The 18,101-nt window shown below is 31.6% G+C and overlaps 1 protein-coding gene across 9 annotated transcripts; it reads right to left on the bottom strand.

The window, feature by feature from the left end:
- Positions 1-6,355: 6,355 nt before the first annotated feature.
- LOC107411143 (protein ALTERED SEED GERMINATION 2) lies at positions 6,356-17,978 on the bottom strand. Of its 9 annotated transcripts, none has more exons than XM_048475940.2 (20): positions 17,644-17,978; positions 16,440-16,508; positions 15,786-15,863; positions 15,544-15,678; positions 15,310-15,417; positions 15,031-15,159; positions 13,887-14,002; positions 13,683-13,800; positions 13,270-13,375; positions 12,359-12,501; positions 12,065-12,235; positions 11,844-11,954; positions 10,907-11,018; positions 9,767-10,113; positions 9,084-9,174; positions 8,632-8,727; positions 8,473-8,543; positions 8,230-8,320; positions 7,314-7,426; positions 6,356-6,978 (listed from the first exon to the last, which is right to left on the bottom strand). In XM_048475940.2, the coding sequence occupies exons 1-19, from the start codon at positions 17,716-17,718 to the stop codon at positions 7,314-7,316; spliced, it is 2,280 nt and encodes a 759-aa protein (XP_048331897.1). In that variant the 5' UTR covers positions 17,719-17,978; the 3' UTR covers positions 6,356-6,978. The 9 variants fall into 9 exon arrangements, with proteins under 9 accessions (XP_048331897.1, XP_048331899.1, XP_048331896.1 ...); XM_048475942.2 differs by having other exon boundaries at positions 7,314-7,420; XM_048475939.2 differs by having other exon boundaries at positions 6,356-6,908; positions 17,644-17,977.
- Positions 17,979-18,101: the final 123 nt, after the last annotated feature.

The following is an 18,101-nucleotide window of genomic DNA, read 5'->3' as shown; positions in this document are numbered from 1 at the left end:
CTATATATATATAATTGTGGCTTACAATAAAATATTGAAATCATTTTAGGTGTAGCCGTGTGAGAAACGTAATATAAATCATTTTCAATTATATAATAATTGAAGCTTGGGCATTCGGGCCAGAGAAAAGTTTTAACAAACAACTTAAACAACATTCTTTACAGCTAGGCTTCTCTAATTAATGATATTTCTATGTAGTCTAAGATTTTTAGCTTAATATATATATATATATATATTTATATTTAACAACTTACAATTTTTAATGTTTTTAATTATTTCATCTAATTTACCATCTATGCATTTACTTTTAAATGATTATTATATTCCTTTTTTTTTTCATTTTTGTTTTCATTTTTTTTTTGCTTTTAAAAACTTGATTTGTTTGCATATAATTTATTAAGTCATTTATCTTATTTTTAAATTATTATTATTGATTGTTGTTGTTGCTAACTATGTGGAATCATGGCAAAGAGATGATAGTGTTAAAAATTGAATGGAAATTGTAAAGTGCATATCACATCTAAAAAATGCACATAGTAATAGAAGAAAACCCAGTTCAAAGTAAAGACAAATAAGGAAAAAGAAACAATCTACATGAATTGGTATGGACAAATAGTTCTGGATCCAAGACAAACGAAGCTTCTTGGCATCTTCAAGCATTAAAATTTTACTGTATATTGATATTTGATATTTAAATAAATATAAATATAAATTTACACTGAGTCTCTTATTACGTGCTCATGATAATATTAGATTAAATTTAAAGGATTGATTTTTGCACCAATGCCTTTGTAGTTTTATCATTTTTGTATTTTACCCCTGAAGTAATGAATCAATACCAATGCTTCCTTAAGTTTAAGAATAATGGCAGTATGAAATCCAAAACCATTCCATTCTAACTTTTTAAGTGCTAAATTATATTAACCAGAATTAAAATTTTCATTCTGATCATATCATGTTTAAGAAAAATAAATTTCTTAACGTGCAATTCACATGCAAATTATTAGTTAAAAGTTATGGGATGAAAGTTTTATAACTAATATTGCAATTCGATACTACAAGAATTAATAATCTTGAAACTACAATGGTATTGGATGCCCGAAACCCTAAATTTAAGAGATTAATCTGCAAACTATTTAATATAATATTATATGATGAAAAAAAACTATATAAATATGAATATAAATATATATATATAAAAAAAAAAAGCATACTATAAAAATGAATAAACCGTTAAGAAGAGAAAGCTCTGGAAAAGAAGACCAAAAAGTATTGTCCAAATTCTTACCCTGCTAGCTAGGTGGCCCTACGCGGCTTCCTTGAGCCCTACGCGGCTTCCTTGATGAGGGTCAAGGCTCTTCAACTTTCATTGTTTTCGCACTACCAAAGGGTCAAAGTCTCTTCAAATTATGTGTGTATTTGTTAATTATTTTTCCTATCATGGGTCTTGTACTTGCTGTCTCCATACCTCAATTTCATGTCTATTTTTCATTTCGATTTCTTGTGGTATATCACCTTGCTTTTGAACTCAAAGAAATTATTTCTTGTGGATTACGGCTTTCTGAGTTGATGGATGGAAGGGAATTAGAATTAGTTCAAATATAACATAAATTACTGATAAAATGTCTAAATTACAAAACTTTGAAGGATGAACAACACTTTCAAACTAGATAAAACAAAATTATTAAGATAAGGATGAAAATTTTGATTTTAAGCCATATAAGGATAGCATCTCTGTTTTCTGATCAATATCATCTTAAACTATAAACATATATGTAATCCAATAAGTTTGTTAGAATTGACGTACTCAACCATTTGATATTTTGTTCTTCAAAAAAAAAAAAAAAAATTGATATTTTATTGTTTAAAAAAAATAAAAAACCACCGGATATTCCCGGTTTTTTCCTCCTGTACTGTTCATTTTGTTATAAAAACACTTCAGACAATAAATACTTTCTATATATGTAAACCAACTACACGTATGTTCAGTAACCAAACTTGACAAATTGCTAACAGAAAATTTAACGAATTAAAGATAAAAACTTAAGGATGGGATAATTTTTTTTTTCTTTTACTATGATTGGAAAGCACATACTTTTATTTCATAAAAGAAAGTAAGAAATAGTATTTAATTGGTAGAGTTTTTTTTTTTTTTTTCAAAAAAATTTAAATTTTGAGCGTATTTAGAAATTTTTTTTCTTTTAATTTATACGAAAATTCATTGACTATTTAATGCATATTTTTTATTTATAAATAAATATTTATTAGTTTTTTAATAAATTTTTTAAAAAAAATATCAATTATACAAAATTCTACAAACTAAAATTTTATTTTCATCAGCTATATCAAACTAACACATAACGGTTGTCTTTCCTCCCAACAAATCATAATCACTGTATCATGCCAATGCAAGATTTATTTATTTATTTTATTTATTATCAAAATTATAATAATTTTCTAATTTTAAAGGAAGATGCATAACTGGAACCAATGATAGTGGGATGCATAATAATTGATCAAATATTATGTATAAATATGATTTAAGATATACTGATAAATTTATTTTCTAAGAAAGAAAGTAAAAGTCGGACAAATTGTGTGTGAATCAAGAGAAATAAAATTTATTAATTTATTTTTGCGGGTAATATTTTTTGAAATGGAAGGCATCCATTTTTTTATTTTTATTTTTTTTGGGGAAAATTGAAAGCATCTAGCTAGGAGTTGAAATGTGAGACTTCCGCATCAAATCCATACAAGGATACGGATCTTTTTTTCTTAATATTTTGGTGGTATATACGATTTTCTTTTATATATTCTTTTTCTAGGGTAAAAAAAAAAAAAAAAGACCTAACAATTCCAAGTTGTTCTACTCTTATTTTATTTTATTTTATTTTATTTTTTATTTTTTGGGTAATAATCCCAATTGTTCTATTAAAAAAAATGAAAAGACAAAAGATACATGTATAATTGATTCCTACAGAAAGATCGTCCACATTATGTGGCCGGCTTATTACGCTCACCAAAAATTGAAATAAGGCAAAAATTATAAACAGTCTTTTGCTCTATGATCTTTTCCAATTTTTTTTTATTTTTTTTTAAGTCTGAGTTTTGCTTTAAATTTAAATTTTTGTAAAATAAAAAAAACCAGGAGTTTTATATTCAAATGATAATATTTTTTCGATTTTTAAACTAAAGGGACTGATTAAAGAAAGAAAACTACAATAATGTACGAGATTGAGGTTTTAATCAAATTTAAGGAAAAAAATTAATTTTGAAAAGCCTCATGAGATTGTGGATGCCATCTAAAGGACATACTATCGATTGTGTATTTGTGGAATGTTACTAAGAATCACTAAATAGTTGGTAAAAAAGACTTATCATTTCTAACCGTTTCAATCATAGCTAGCTTGGCTTCCAGCAATCCTATAAACAAAATCTAATTTAAAAGACAAATAATAATTTAAGAAAATATTAAAATGTGAGCAACGGGTTTGAGACAGACAGCCTGATCAGTTGGTATTTGGGACAGCTTTTGCTTTGTCTTCGAAAACACCAAAAATAAGTGGAATATACATCCAAAATTCCAATCTCAAAAGGCCACAAATTCTTTTTTATTTTTTTTTTCAGGATCCAAATCTTATTTGTACTCTTTATGACCCATTTATATACCACCAATTAAACTCCAATTTGGAAAAGAATCATGCAGATCAAACCTATGCCCACTCATTTTGATTGAGCTTTCTCTATCTTTCTCATCTTTTTCTCTGATGGGTTAAAATCATGGGAGATTTTAGCGTTGGATCTGAAAGAGAGATGTCAAGATTTTCTTTGGGCAAATTCAATCTTCACAAAAGACCCACCTTCTCATACTCTGATCCATTAGAAAATAATAATAATAATAATAAAAGAAGCTATAACAATAACAAAATTATATAAAACAGTAATTTTTTGGTGTTTGTTTTGGATAGTAATTAATTTATAGCAGCCTCATTCTTCCGAAGAGTTGTCTCCTTGGTCCTGGGTGAGTGGTGAATGGACCACTTGGCATCAACAGCTTCTGGATTCTCTATCTAATCTCACAAACATTACAACCGTATCACTTCCTGCTCGTCTCCAACCGCTAACCTACATCTATATATATACAAACAAAATGTTAAACAGCTATAATTGACGTTTAACAGCCTGTAACATTATTTTATCTTATAATAAATCATATAATAAACTGGCTGATAAAGGCAAATAGATAATTTCTATATATGTAAAAATGGAAAACAACGCAGAAATGTGTCAAAGTATAAGAATGCTAATTTTAAACTAAAAATTTAGCCGGTAAGTGGTCATACATATATATATATATATATATATATATATAAGATTTAATTAAAATTTTCAATATGATTATTAATATAATTTTTTTTTCACATTTGAATCAACTTTTAATTTAAAATTATATTTATAAATAATTAATTTCTAATATGAGTTTTTTTTTTTTAAAATAGCGTTTCAATATGCTATTAAATTTAATATTTGATGTGATTTTAGTTATTAAAAATAAATTTTAATTTAAAAATGTAAAATAAATTTACTTAGGACTATCTGTGCGCGTGTGTATAAATAATATTCTATCTACTTGAGTTTAATTAAGATTATTCAATAATATTATTCAGTTTATTTCACCAAACCGTTTTTAAGCACTGCCATGTGGTAACACGTGTAACAACTTTTTTTTTGTTTTTTTTTTAATGAAAAACGTTTATCAAATATACATCTACAAGTCTCCTGTATTCCGAAATATTGGATACAGCTTGGTGTAGCTCATCACCTGTCCGTCTACGCCCAACAAAACATAGTAACCAAGAAGTAGATACCAAAGTCAGGATCAGGAGCTCATCTTCGTGTCTTCGAATAACATTATCTAGAATCCAATCTTCAAAAAAACAAAAAATAAATAAATAAATAAATTTAAAATGAAGTATTAGTTATTTATTGTTTATATTCTGTTGACTGCATAAAATCTCATTTATTTTTGCAGATGGTTTTGTTTTTGGTTACTTTTTTATTTTTATTTTTTTTATGGTCTCCATTTGGTTTCACGCAGAGAGAGAAATTCAAACAAACTTCAATTTCAGAAATATAAATACAAGATATGGCCTACCAACTAGTATTCTCCTACCTGATCCGTATCTTTTTCTTGTCATCAATATTTTCCCGACTAAACTTTCATGCCGTGAGATCAAATGGACTTATAAAGACCGGAGAGGAAGGGAAAAAGTTTGCATTTAACAACCACAAATTTCCTGATTCAAAAAAATAACTTTTAGGATTGTTTGAGAAAATATCCAATCTGTTGAATTATCATTGATCTAAAAAATTTAAACTATAGAAAATACTAAATACGTAATTACTATCTATATCACCCTTAACGTTGGTTGAATGTGTTCATTACATATTGTTCAATCCCATAAACGTTGGTATAATGTGTTACTGTTGCAATGACATTATTAAGAAAATAATAAATAGTTTATATATGATGAACTTGGCCGACACGGTAACTTGGGTAGTATCCAAATAAAATCATTTTCTTTTCTGGTCAAAATCATTCAGCCGTTCGCACTTCCTGATTACATTTTTTTATGGGGTGTATGTAATGGCATTTAGAGATAAAAAATATGTAAATTTTTATATGTAATATATATATATATATATATATATTTATATTTATGTAAATGTAGGTGGCATTTAATTTAATAATCATGTGCATCAAAATATAATAGTGCATGTAATTTGAGATTTAAGAAATGAGAGCGTCTTGGGGAGGGAAGCCCATCCATGGACATTGGACATTAAAGAAAGATCGCCTGCACCAAATCCGGCCAATAAGATACCCATTTTCCGAAATACCTACTGACTATATTATATTCTTTAACCACCTAAACCCGTACAAAATATTCTCTCTCGACTCTTCCCACCCTTGCATTGTCCATATAAAACAAAATATAAAATTTCACTGAAGATAGATCATCCATTAATCTTCATGTTTAGAATCCCTGAAGAAATAAAAATAATCATTAAAAAGTGAATTAAAATCTTATTCCATGAAATAACAAAAAATTCTAGAAAAACTTATCATGCTTTTAATGTTGTTTTATTCATATTTTCTTAATTGACAAAACCTTAGAAACTAGAATTTGCAAATTTTTTTTTTTCAAAGTTTTCATCTTTACTCCATTCATTAAATGAAATATTTTTAAACCAAATATACAACAATGCCCAGGCTTCCTTGTAAGAGATTCATTGAAAAGCTCCACCGTAATACACCTCATTGCTTCATAAATTCAACTATCTTAATACGGAATTAGAGATCTCCAAATTCATCAATTTTATTCCTCACAAGCCATTTCCATTACTATAACATCAAAACACAACCAAAACAGTTGATAGCCAAAAAGGAAACTCTGTTTGGTCAAATAACGAGGAGGAAAGTGGGGGCAATCATGCCCGTTACAAGCGAACTATATAAAGATTTATACCAGCGTTTCTAGATCCCTTATTCTGTACAAACTGAGCAAAAAAGTGCACTATAATATTACCCCGCCCAAAAAAAAAAAAAAAAAAAAAAAAGGTACCAATAGGAAGCTCAAGCAGGCTCTAGTGAGCTTCCTCTCTGCTATACAGTATTGTTTTCAATAAATTTATCAGCAAGCCAAATGCTCAAGGAGAAAAAACGAACAAAATTATGCAATGATGACCTCTTTATTTTCAACTTAATATTTGGGGTGCCCCAACCGCTTATACACGGGCAACTAGATTCTCCATGATCATCAACAACAGTTTGCTATACCAGCTTTCCCCAACCTTGCCATAACTCAAAACCGCAACCAATCCATTTACAATGGTTGATAACTAATCTGCAATGATGCGAAGGGAAAATTCAGTACCAATATGTGCTTTTCGTCAAAACTGTCTATTTTTAGTATCCTGAACATATCAGATAACTAAGCGTCAAATATAAATGCTATACCACTGAATTACAATAGTGCCATATGTACTCCTTAACCATAAGGAACTACTCCAAGAAAGCTGGGAGAGCATAATTTTTGGAAAATTTTTCAAAAATTCAGATATAAATGATAACAGACGACAAGAACTACAAAATACTCATACATAGAGATTGAAGGATAATCAACACAGAAAACATGAAGCATATAACCTCAAATCAAAATTGTGTCATACATAAACTAGCCTAACAAACTTCAGAGATAAAGAAATATGTAAAAGGACAGCAAGGACAAAAAGTTGAAGAGTTTTAGTACCTAACAAGCTTTGGTAGAAACCTGATTAGCTCTGAGCACACTCAAAAGGACGCAAGCTTCCTTCAGTGAACTCATGCATCCGAAACCGCTCCAGAATTTCAAAGGGCCTGCACCTAACATCGCTTAGCCGTTATGATAAGAAAACATTTCAGGCATGAAATCAATAAATACATCAGGTTCTGACCAAAGCCATAACTTAAAACAATATTTCGTGGAAAGTACACACATGCATGCCTCAGACAGGTTCACTGTGCAGTCCAACAATCAATCAACAAAAGTATAAGAATTTGGTCCTTTTATGTGGCAGAAAAAAAATTGACAAATTAAATGAGTCAGCTAAGCCAAAAAGACTTAATGTATTGGCTTCTTCTATACCAATTGGGAACCATTACATAACTTGCCTATTTATCTTTGAACTCGGACTCAGACTTCCCATCGCAACAATGAAAGAATATGAGTTATAATCGGTTATATACCAAATAGGTATACTACAAAAGATGAATCGATGAAGAAGAATTAGCCATGTGTAACAGAACTACATGACCGGTATTAAGTTTCTAGCACACTGCACCACGAATGAAAGAAGAAAAGGTTTCAAAGAAAATTCTTTCTTGAACGTGCTATGAGGATAAGGAAAAGTTTAAAAAGACTGGCTGAAATGAGGGATGCAGGTAGAGCTAAGTAAAGCTTCAAATGCATCTGCAGCAAGATGTAAGATATGACGACAATTCAGGATGTATATATATTTCCAGCTCCAAATGGGATGGCAGGGTTCACATTTGTGTTATCAATATTCCACAAATATTGAGACAACTAAAGAAACCATATATGCAAAAACCTTCCTATTTATCATTTCATTTTCTTCTTTAAAACACAGAGGAATTCACATTACAGTTGAAGATTTCATAAGCCTTACAGGATAGCTTCACGATTGCGGCATAATCTGCGTTGGTTGCCTTCCATGGCAACCAGAAAGTCCGAAGTTTCTGGTCCTGCTGCTCCACCAGCTACAATAGATGGAACAGAAGCACTTGGAGTCCAAATCTAGAACAATGTACCATTAAATTTCAGAATGAATCTTGACACATCACCACCTCTTCCTCCCTCGAGAGAGAATGGAAAAGGAAAAAAAATTGTGATCCCCTCTCATAAAACTCACCTTTATTGTGTTATCAATCCCACTGGTTGCCACAACACAATCAGAAGGATGGCACTGCACACAGTTGACAACTGCACAGGAACAAGGAGAGTAGACCTTCAGTGGTTAATAAGGAAATACTACAGAAGTCACTTTTCTTGAGGTAGGATATAAATTTACCAGCTTCATCTCCATGAAGCATTTTTATCAATCTACCAGTTCGCTTTTCCCAGATAAACCATCTTCCATCATCACTTCCACTCGCAACATATTCACCTGCAACTCAATAAAATAAACATCAACATGGAAAAAATATCTCTACCAGTACTATTAAAGTGATTCTGTCAATACCCATCATTAAGGACTAGATTTTTTCAGTATAAGAAATATATGTGTGTGTGTGTGTGTGTGTGTGTTTAGAGAGAGAGAGAGAGAGAGAGAGAGAGAGAGAGATTACTGGTGACAGTATGGTTCCTTGATGAAATGGTGATATTGTTATAGGAAAAATATACATTTTAATTCTAGATAGAATCAGTCCATATAGTAAAGAACTTAACTTCAGGGATTGCATCAACTAGTTAACTTTCATGGCATAATCCTCTTGTGAAGATGAAAAAAACAATCAAAAGTACCTCTTTGACCAAGAAAACTAGCTTGCTTTATGTCAGTTCCAACATTACAGTGGCCAAGATATCTTTGTTTCATGTCAATAACTGCCTCAGGCTGCAGTATAAACAAAAGCAGAGCAAATGGGAACAAATTGAACTAATAATTAATTGATTCAATTAAAGATATATAATATACTATTCAACTAACAAAAATATGGAAATTAGTTGGCTGAAAAACCAATCTAAGCAACGGACAGGAGAAGGGTGCAGTACAGAAAAAAAAAAAATCCAGATGTCTAGGATTTATAACAATCCAAAGTGTCTTTTCTCGAGATTAAGTCATCATATTTGGGAATTTCTACACTCTCCTAATTCTACGTTCCTGTTGCTGGCTCCACTATTTTTATCAAGTTTCTTAGTTAACAGTCACATACACTGTTCGCATAACTGACGAATAACAGTTTCCTCCTTTACTTGACTCCTAGAAACCCTAATTCATTCCCTTTTCGTACAAAATCAGACCCATTAATGCCCATCTAATTTCTACAAACATTAACACTCCTTAAATAGCCATGTCTGTCCAAAATTTTAAGCAGGCTTATGCTTTAGTTTTTTATAATTCTCATCCTTGGTCAAAGTTTCTTCTTAAAATTGTATTTAATACAAACGGCAATAACTTAATTTATGTCAACATGTACAAAAAGAACCTGATGTCTTTCATTATGAGATGACGATGAAGGTGATCCACACAAGCCATTTGCCCCTCCATTTTCTCTAGCTGAATCACTTTTTCTATGAATTCTCAGATTTAAACTTCCATGCAAAACGTTGGGTTCAGCATCATGATCTTCATCACCCGAGATTGACGTTTCAAAATCCAACTCCAATTCCTCATCGTAATCAGAATCTTCTCTTTCAGATCTAGGACCATCTTGCGAAGCATCACTATTGGCCTCAGCTCGGTAAAGTATGTCACTCAATGATAGAACTCTTCCCCCTCGAGGTTCAGACCTAGGTGCTCCATCATTTCCCTTATTATTTCTTTCTGCTTCAGCTAGCCATGCAACCATGCAATTCGGTTAGATAGTAACAATAAAAAAGAAAAAGAGTTATAAGGCTTGTTCAGCTTTTTCTCTTTTCCCTTCAATACACTCACAACCCCCAACTTGGCAACAAAAGAAAATGCAAAATTACAAGTAGATGTCCGATGTCTCATTCTAACCTAAATTTCAAAATCATAACCTAAACATTTTTAACATTACAACCATCAACTTTATACTGAAAAAAATGCCTGTTTCTCAAAATATTATTTTATATTATAAGCACAATGCCACTTTAACACAACACTTTCTCATGAAGATAGATCATTTGATTTGATCTTATATTATTGGTTTCAAAATATGGATCTCTGTAGACTTGTGGTAAATTCCCATTTCCAAAAGTTTAAACTTTTATATAGGCTAATATCCTAGTAAGGTACTACAAATTCAACTGCAAACAAATCACTGGAAATTAAACATCTAACCATATAGTTCAAAAAGTCAAATTGGTGTAACGAAAACTAATTTTGGATCTGTAATTTTGCAAAATAAGTGGTTATTATATTGTTTAGTAATCAAATGTTTAAGTGAAAATTAATCATCTAAATGTAATTTCCATAAAGTTGAAAAAAATGTTCAAACTAAACTAATGAGAGACTTATAATTTTTTAAAAACATAAAGGTAACTTAAGCATTCTAGACAGATTACAAAACATTAACTAATTAGATTTTTGAAACATAAAACGGAGCCTGATCACCAAAGTAGACCAAAAGAGAATGCATCGCCCATTTAAAAAAGCCACAAACCTTCAGCAAGATCTTTCTTTATACTCTCCACTCTTTCTGCTACTTCAGAACTGGAGGGGGCCAAACACTGAGCAGCACGGGCAAAATCGAGTGCTTCTTTATGTTTGCCCAACTGCAAAATAACACATTCAGGATAATAATTTGCATGATTAAAGAACTGGAGGGGGCCAAACACCAAGCAGCATGGGCAAAATCTAGTGCTTCTTTATTTTTGCCCAACTGCAAAATAACACATTCAGGATAATAATTTGCATGATTAAAAGTTACTTCAGCTTCAGCCATAAATCTAAATGAGCTTTTTAGCAACTAAACAACTCTGCTTCACCATAAATCTAATGATTTAGCATTTTTAGGCAGATCCCAACCAGAGAACTGCTGCATAATTGGCAATTTTAAGCAAGGTATCATGGATCATTTGAATAGATAGAACCGAACAAAAATTCAGAGAATAAGCATTTCATACTGGATAATCGTGTCATACACAGTACATGCAGAGAAACTGGCAGCCATGGGCCACCAAAATAAAATGGCTACAACCAGTACATCTACACGCATCAGACAGGAAGGTGTCCTTCCCTACTCGACGATTAAGTCTTTCAAAATGAGAGGTCCCACTTTTAAAAGTCCCTTTTTTTTTTTTTTTTTTTTTTGGGAGGAAAAGTAGCTTCTTTTGTCCAAAACAGTGCTAGGGGATGGATCGGAACATTGACTAGGTTCGATGATATGAGGTTCTTATGCATGCTACTTTTGCCGTCCACCTCTGGGGTGAGTATAAAAATACTTAATTCTTTTTTTTTTTTTTTTTTTTCAACGATTCCTTGTTAACTTCATCTACATGCTAGAGCACATTTCCTATTTGAACATTGACCTCCCACCCTTTTCTTAATTGGTTCGTACTTAAGATTATATGTTTTATATAAGCACAAACAAGAATTACCTGTGATAAAGCTTCAGACATGTAGTTATGTGCCCTAAAAGATGAGCTATCAATTCTTCGAGCATTATAGCAGTCTCTAACAGCCATGTTAGCATCATTTTTCCACTTCCGCTGGCATAAAAAGAGACATAAAAAGTTTAAACAAACAAATGTAAGCACTAGTAAATAAACAAATGGAACATAATCCAATATCATGTAACTAAACATCAAAGTTTAAGAACCTTGAGCAATAATCCAGCACGAGTGCAGAGACATTCATGCTTCAGCGCAAGCCCAATATCATGACCATAACCATCCAAAACTTCATTGCAGAGTTCAATACCATAATAATAATTTGTCCCCTCCTCTAAGGATCTTTGAGCTAGTTGAACTAGTTTTCTGCACTTGTCAAGCTGAAAAAACCATGTTAAACTAGCTGAAATTTAACAAATTATAAGATTGACAACAACAATAATAAAATTCATGACCACTTTTACCAGGAAATAAAATGCAAGTAACTAAATAATAATACATACTCTAGCAGCATTTCTCCTTTTAGAAAGATACTTTGGGAAGACATCGGACGTTGGTTTATGTAGTTCTGCTCCACCGAGTACAGGAGAGAAGCTCATAAGCTGGGAAACATCTCCTGAAGTATAATGCATAGCACTCCCACCAGCTGCAAATTGCAGAAACTATTAAAACAGGTCTTCACCGACTAATAACTAAGGGGAAAAAGAAGGAAACTTATAAAGAAAATCTAATGTTTAAAACTCTCCATCAGGGTATGTTCTGGGGTTGCACCAGCTTTAAATCTTAAACAAAAAATTTGGAAGCACTTTCTTTAACCTACAAACTTTCACCAGAAATTTCACGTTAACAACTGACAATTTTTACTTTGGAGTCTCCAACCAGGGTCCACATGTCGATCTGTCTGACAAGCAAATGGTTAGGTAAAGTGAAGAGTCTGGGTAACATAGTTGGGAATAGTAGGGGAGGGAATCTGGAAGATGAAAAGACGCAACTAGATCTTACAACTTGTCAGTTAAATCCTTTAGGATGTTTTAGATTCTTGCCATTTTTTTGATATGGCTTTCTCTACTTGGCTAAAATTTTCTGTCCTTCGCTTTCCTGTAAAGTTTCAATTCTGCACTAGTATTGTTATTTTGCAAGACCAGTCTGCTATAATAAGCTTTTGCTCTTACAAAAAAGGAAAAGGTCAAGTTTTAATATTACATCAACAAATCATGAATAAAAGAAATAAGCACATTATTCAAATCTAATGAATAATACCAATGATTTTCCCTAATGCCCTACTCTAAAGCTGTATCTCGTAAAAATCATAGCTTGCCAATTCAATTAGAAAGGTTTCTCAAAAATATAAAAGACTAATGCATAACAACATTCCATAACATAAAAACTAAAGTCTGAACAGTGACAAGCCTACCACAATTTACATCCATCAAATAGACATGCTCCCCACTATAACTTAGGAGGACCTCATCCCCGTCTGGACTAAATGCAACATGAGTTAGATGTAAGCTTGAGCGTCCCTGAAAAAGATAAGAACACAAGAACTAAAAGTTCAAACTCCAATAGTGATTTACTAAACTAAAAGTAATGACATAAATGTTTTATAATTCTCATGCATGGTTGTATGATTAAGCAGCTAGGAATATATAAATAAGATAATTAATAATTAAATCTGAAAACAATGGTTATAATCAGTTAGAGAGAGAGAGAGAGAGAGATAAAGAGAGACTGCAATGTGATAAGAAAAGGTTAAGAACGAGAATCCCACTAAAACGAGTGATAACATAGACAGTGCAGAATTAACATAGTGATGAGCTATGAACTAACACGGTCAGAAAGATGCATTGGACAAAAATAGTTAACACAGGGAGGAGGTGACATCCTTTTCTGACTGGATGTCAATGGTGGCAGCATCCTTCTATCATATAAACGTGCAAACGCATCACTGCAAACATCCAGAACAACATATCAGCAGCAAAAGAAGGCCCTAAGATATTAGAACATTATGCAAAAGAATCGACAACAAGGTACCTCCCACCAACAAGGAGCAAGTGAGGTCTAGTAGTACTGATATCACAAGATTTTAAAGCAAGGGTTTGTCTGGGAGGATCAGCTAGTGACCTCTTTGCTCCACTCCGCAAGTCAAGCTGCCATTCAGAAAGCACCTCATTTTCAAAACTGACAAATACATATAGATACAAAACCTTTATAAGTACTTTCAAGGAAAAGATTTCAATGCAATTGGAGATAAACTTCTAAATATATTAGCCAGACTGCCAAAGGTCAACCAGAACACAATTCAAGAATAAATAAATAAGAAGTTGAAATGAATTCCTAATAAAAAATTTATGAAATTGCAAAAATAATTATATTGCTTAAGTTCCTCTGTATCCATGTCTTCCCTTTAAAAAACAATCAACTTTAATTTTACCCCAAGCAAATCATATATTCAATTTCCAAAACGCAGAGCCACCAGAATTAGCAAAACATTGTTCAGGGGCAAAACGTTTACTATTTATAGGCAAGAAGAGAAACTCCGTTTTTAATTTCAATTGTATGCTTCTGTTAAACATAAGCTAACCTTATAAAAAAACCCATATCTACCCTTTTCCAATCATTCACACACTAAACAGGGCTATCAAATGTTACCTCCTTTTCCTTTCCATTAACCCCAAGGTCTCTCTTCCACTCCCTAAAGTTGTCCCCCATCTAGTTTAAATGCTGTTCTACCAACTCCTGTCTACTAGTCATTTGAATTCAAAAGATAATTCACAAAAAGCTTCTCTATAAATAGGCTCACTCAGCCAAGTTTTTTGGTACCTGCATCAATTTTATGTCCATGATGAGACAACATGAGGGGTTTAGTTCCAATATGCAATTTGCTTCTTTTTTATACTATTTTTATTATTATTTTTTAAACTTACAGCTATGTTCACTTTTATAACAGGTTTTAAATAATAACAAATAAGCAGGAGATACTTTATGTATTTGTGTATACTTTTTGTTAAGTTATTAGCTTAATGTGTGCTTTATTTATTATATTAAATTCACATGCAAATATGCAAGCCTGCAAACATAAAGAACAATAAAGAAAGATAGCCAAATAATTAACAAAAACAAATTGAGACGTCAATTAGCAAGATATAAAATGAATAATTCCAACAAAAAAGCATACCAAAACATTGCGACATTCTTGGTGGGAAGATCCAGCAGGAGGACAAGAAGTGCCCTCTCGAAAGTCATGCTGCCTCAAAGTGCCATCTTCACTTGCACTCCATACCATATTAGGGTTTCCAATTTCAACCTGCAACAAAAGGGAGGAAATGCATTCAAAAGTGGAGAACAGAACTAATATTTCACCAAACAGGACAAAAACAATTCAAATTGATTTCTTTTTCATAACAATACAAGTTCAAAATAGCACTAAACATTTTCTACTTGATAAAAATCTTACAGCTAATTTTTTTACTCTTCTAGTGTGACATTGATACATAGCTGATGGAGTAATAGCATTGTCCTCCTCTCCTCTCCCATTTAAACGAGATAAATTAAACAGCCGAACCTGCAAAAGCATCAGCAAGTGCAATATACAATCATTTTTTTTTTTTTTTTTTAAAGAGAGACAGTTGAAGTTTATACGCAAGCAAACAACAACTATCAATTAAATTTTCCAACATCAGAATATTACTTCTGCATCTCCAGCTCCAGAGACTACAAGCTCATCAGAAGTTTCTGGTATGAATTTTGTGCAAAATATGTTTGCACAATGCCCAGTCTCTATAGAATGCAGAAGGCTTCTGCCAGAGTAGCTCCAAATATTAATCTGCAGAAAATAATGCAAAACTAGAAGCATCAACAAATATTAAATAGTGCTATTGCTTATGTCTGAACAAATTGTTTTTTCAATTTATTAATATGAAAATATCATACCCGTGTGTCATCTGATCCAGATATCATAAGTGTTCCTGTGGAATTCCAAGCAATTGCATTAACACAACCTTGGTGCCCCTGTTGAGAGAGAGAAAATATTTCTGGCTTAGAGATTTTCTTTTTTTTTTTTATCAAATCAAAATTTTCCCAATATAGTCCATCCCAAGAAATGCCAAGGATCAGAAGAAGTCCTCTTACAGATTATGAAATTATTTATTTCATGAGTATGATAAACGGAACTCAATGAAGTGTTAACGAGCAAGGCTTTTTTTTATAGCCAATCTTCTGTCTTTGAAAAAGATAATGGTTAAACTCTTTCCCATCAAGGAGCTAGAAATAGTTGAAAATTGCAATGCTAATGGCTTAATGCAACAGCATCTCAATGCTTACTATAATCCTTTTTTTCAGGACTCATCCACATAAATTTACGTAGAGCAATACCATACTTTATGCTGGACTTGACATTCAATGTATTTACTATAAACTTTGGCAGAAGAACATTAGCTGAAGGAGAACATAAAACACAATCTACAACATGTCATATAGAACAGGGGGAAAATACTTAAAACTTATGCATAAATGCCAAATTACAGATTCATATTAAAAAAGAGGATCGCAATATCACAGTCAACGAAGATCTAAATTAATACCAACCTCTAATTCTTTTTCTTGAGAAAGTCTCCGTACCAATGATGAATGCATATGCAAACTGGAATTAACATCCTACAAAAAAACCCAATAAGAAAAGTTTTAATTGCTGCCCAGTGGGAAACCTATGGTAAAGATAATCAATCACCCATAGAGTAATATGATATATTGCAACTATGCACACTTGACATCAGTCCGTCAAAACACATTAGAGCCTACCTAGCAAAAAATAGAAGATATTAAAAACAAAAGCACCGTTTAGGCTCAGGTTTTGTTTTAGGCAAGCAAGCTTAGTCACAGTGTACTCGGCAGATAAAGTATCTTAATTAAAAAAGAAAAAAAATAAATAAATAAAACCGAGAAAAGAAAAAATAAAACAAAATAATAGCATGATAACAATCGTAGAACAAAAGTATATTCACCTTGCAAAGTAAGCAATTTTACATATTAGCTACATAAAACACCTTCTGGATAATTCAAAGATAACTCAATCCATATCCAATTATTCAAAGCTTCAAAGGAAATGCATCAAATCAGGAATTCATAATTTTCGTTTATCGTCTAAACTAAATGTTTGAAGCTGTTTGTGCCTCAGAAACGTCTCAAGGATTAGAAAAGTAAATCTTTAATTCTCTTAAAACAAAACTGTATTTGCTAGACATCCTATATATTACTTCCGCATCTCAAAAATTCAAAAACACATTTTGCAAAAAATATTCAGAAATGAAGTTACATTGTGAAGCAAGAAAATACTTTCTTTCTTGAAATTAAGCATGAAAAATACTCTGCCTTTCATTTCCCGTTCACTTAATTTTAGACACACGAACTAATTTCATCCAAGCTCAAAAAAAAAAAATAATAATAAATAAATAAATAAATAATAAAAAGAGACACCTAAAGAGAATTCCACTACACACGAGAATAGAATTCAAATTATGGCAGTCAGCTAAGAAGTATAATCAACATCGACAAAACCGATTCAATTAAATAGATACCTATTTCGTATTTGAAATTAAATTAATCCAAATTTATTCCTCAAAAACAAAACACTCTAACCATAAATAAATAAATAAACGCAGTGTAGTCTCGTGAGTTCACAACTCAAAAAATGCACCAGACGAATCAGACTTCAAAAGATTAAAATCAAAAACCGATTGAATTAACAAAAATTACTTAAGTAATAAAAAAATACATAACAGAATGAACATACAGGTCGAACGTCGAGGTACCGAGACTGAAGAAAATCGTAGATATTGCCGTCGTGAAAAGCCAGAGAAGACTCCATTGAACGATGAAGCTCCGGTAAATGAATGAAGAAACCGAAAAACCCTAATAAAGGATCGGGGGTTTCTCCGATAAGACTCCCGAAAAATTGTCCAGCAATTGAGAAAAGCGGTTTGGTTTCGATCCTTCTACAGCTTCTTGGTTGATAGAAGAAACATTATTAAAATTAAAAATAATAATTTTTTTACATTATAAAATAATTTTTATATATATCACTACACGGAGGCAAGGCAAAATAATGATGCTAATGCTTACGAATAGTATTATTCTAATTTATATTATATGATACATTTGTATGACCCTTGTGCTTCCTGTTATACGCCGCTTCTACGCCCAAAATTACAAAAAAATTAAAAATTAAAAACAAAAATTAAAAAATGAATT

The sequence above is a fragment of the Ziziphus jujuba genome, chromosome 5 (genome assembly GCF_031755915.1).
Source record: "Ziziphus jujuba cultivar Dongzao chromosome 5, ASM3175591v1".
NCBI classification, from domain to species: Eukaryota; Viridiplantae; Streptophyta; class Magnoliopsida; order Rosales; family Rhamnaceae; genus Ziziphus; species Ziziphus jujuba.
The sequence above is the reverse complement of the archived record's forward strand: the minus strand, read 5'-3'. Positions and strand labels throughout refer to the sequence as shown.

Coding starts and splice junctions, on each gene's coding strand:
- LOC107411143 (XM_048475934.2), bottom strand. CDS start 17,718: ATGGAGTCTTCTCTGGCTTTTCACGACGGCAATATCTACGATTTTCTT. Junction 9,175..9,766: donor CTCATAATGAAAGACATCAG/GTTCTTTTTGTA, acceptor TTTATACTGCAG/CCTGAGGCAGTTATTGACAT. Junction 8,728..9,083: donor TAGTTTTCTTGGTCAAAGAG/GTACTTTTGATT, acceptor ATTGAGTTGCAG/GTGAATATGTTGCGAGTGGA.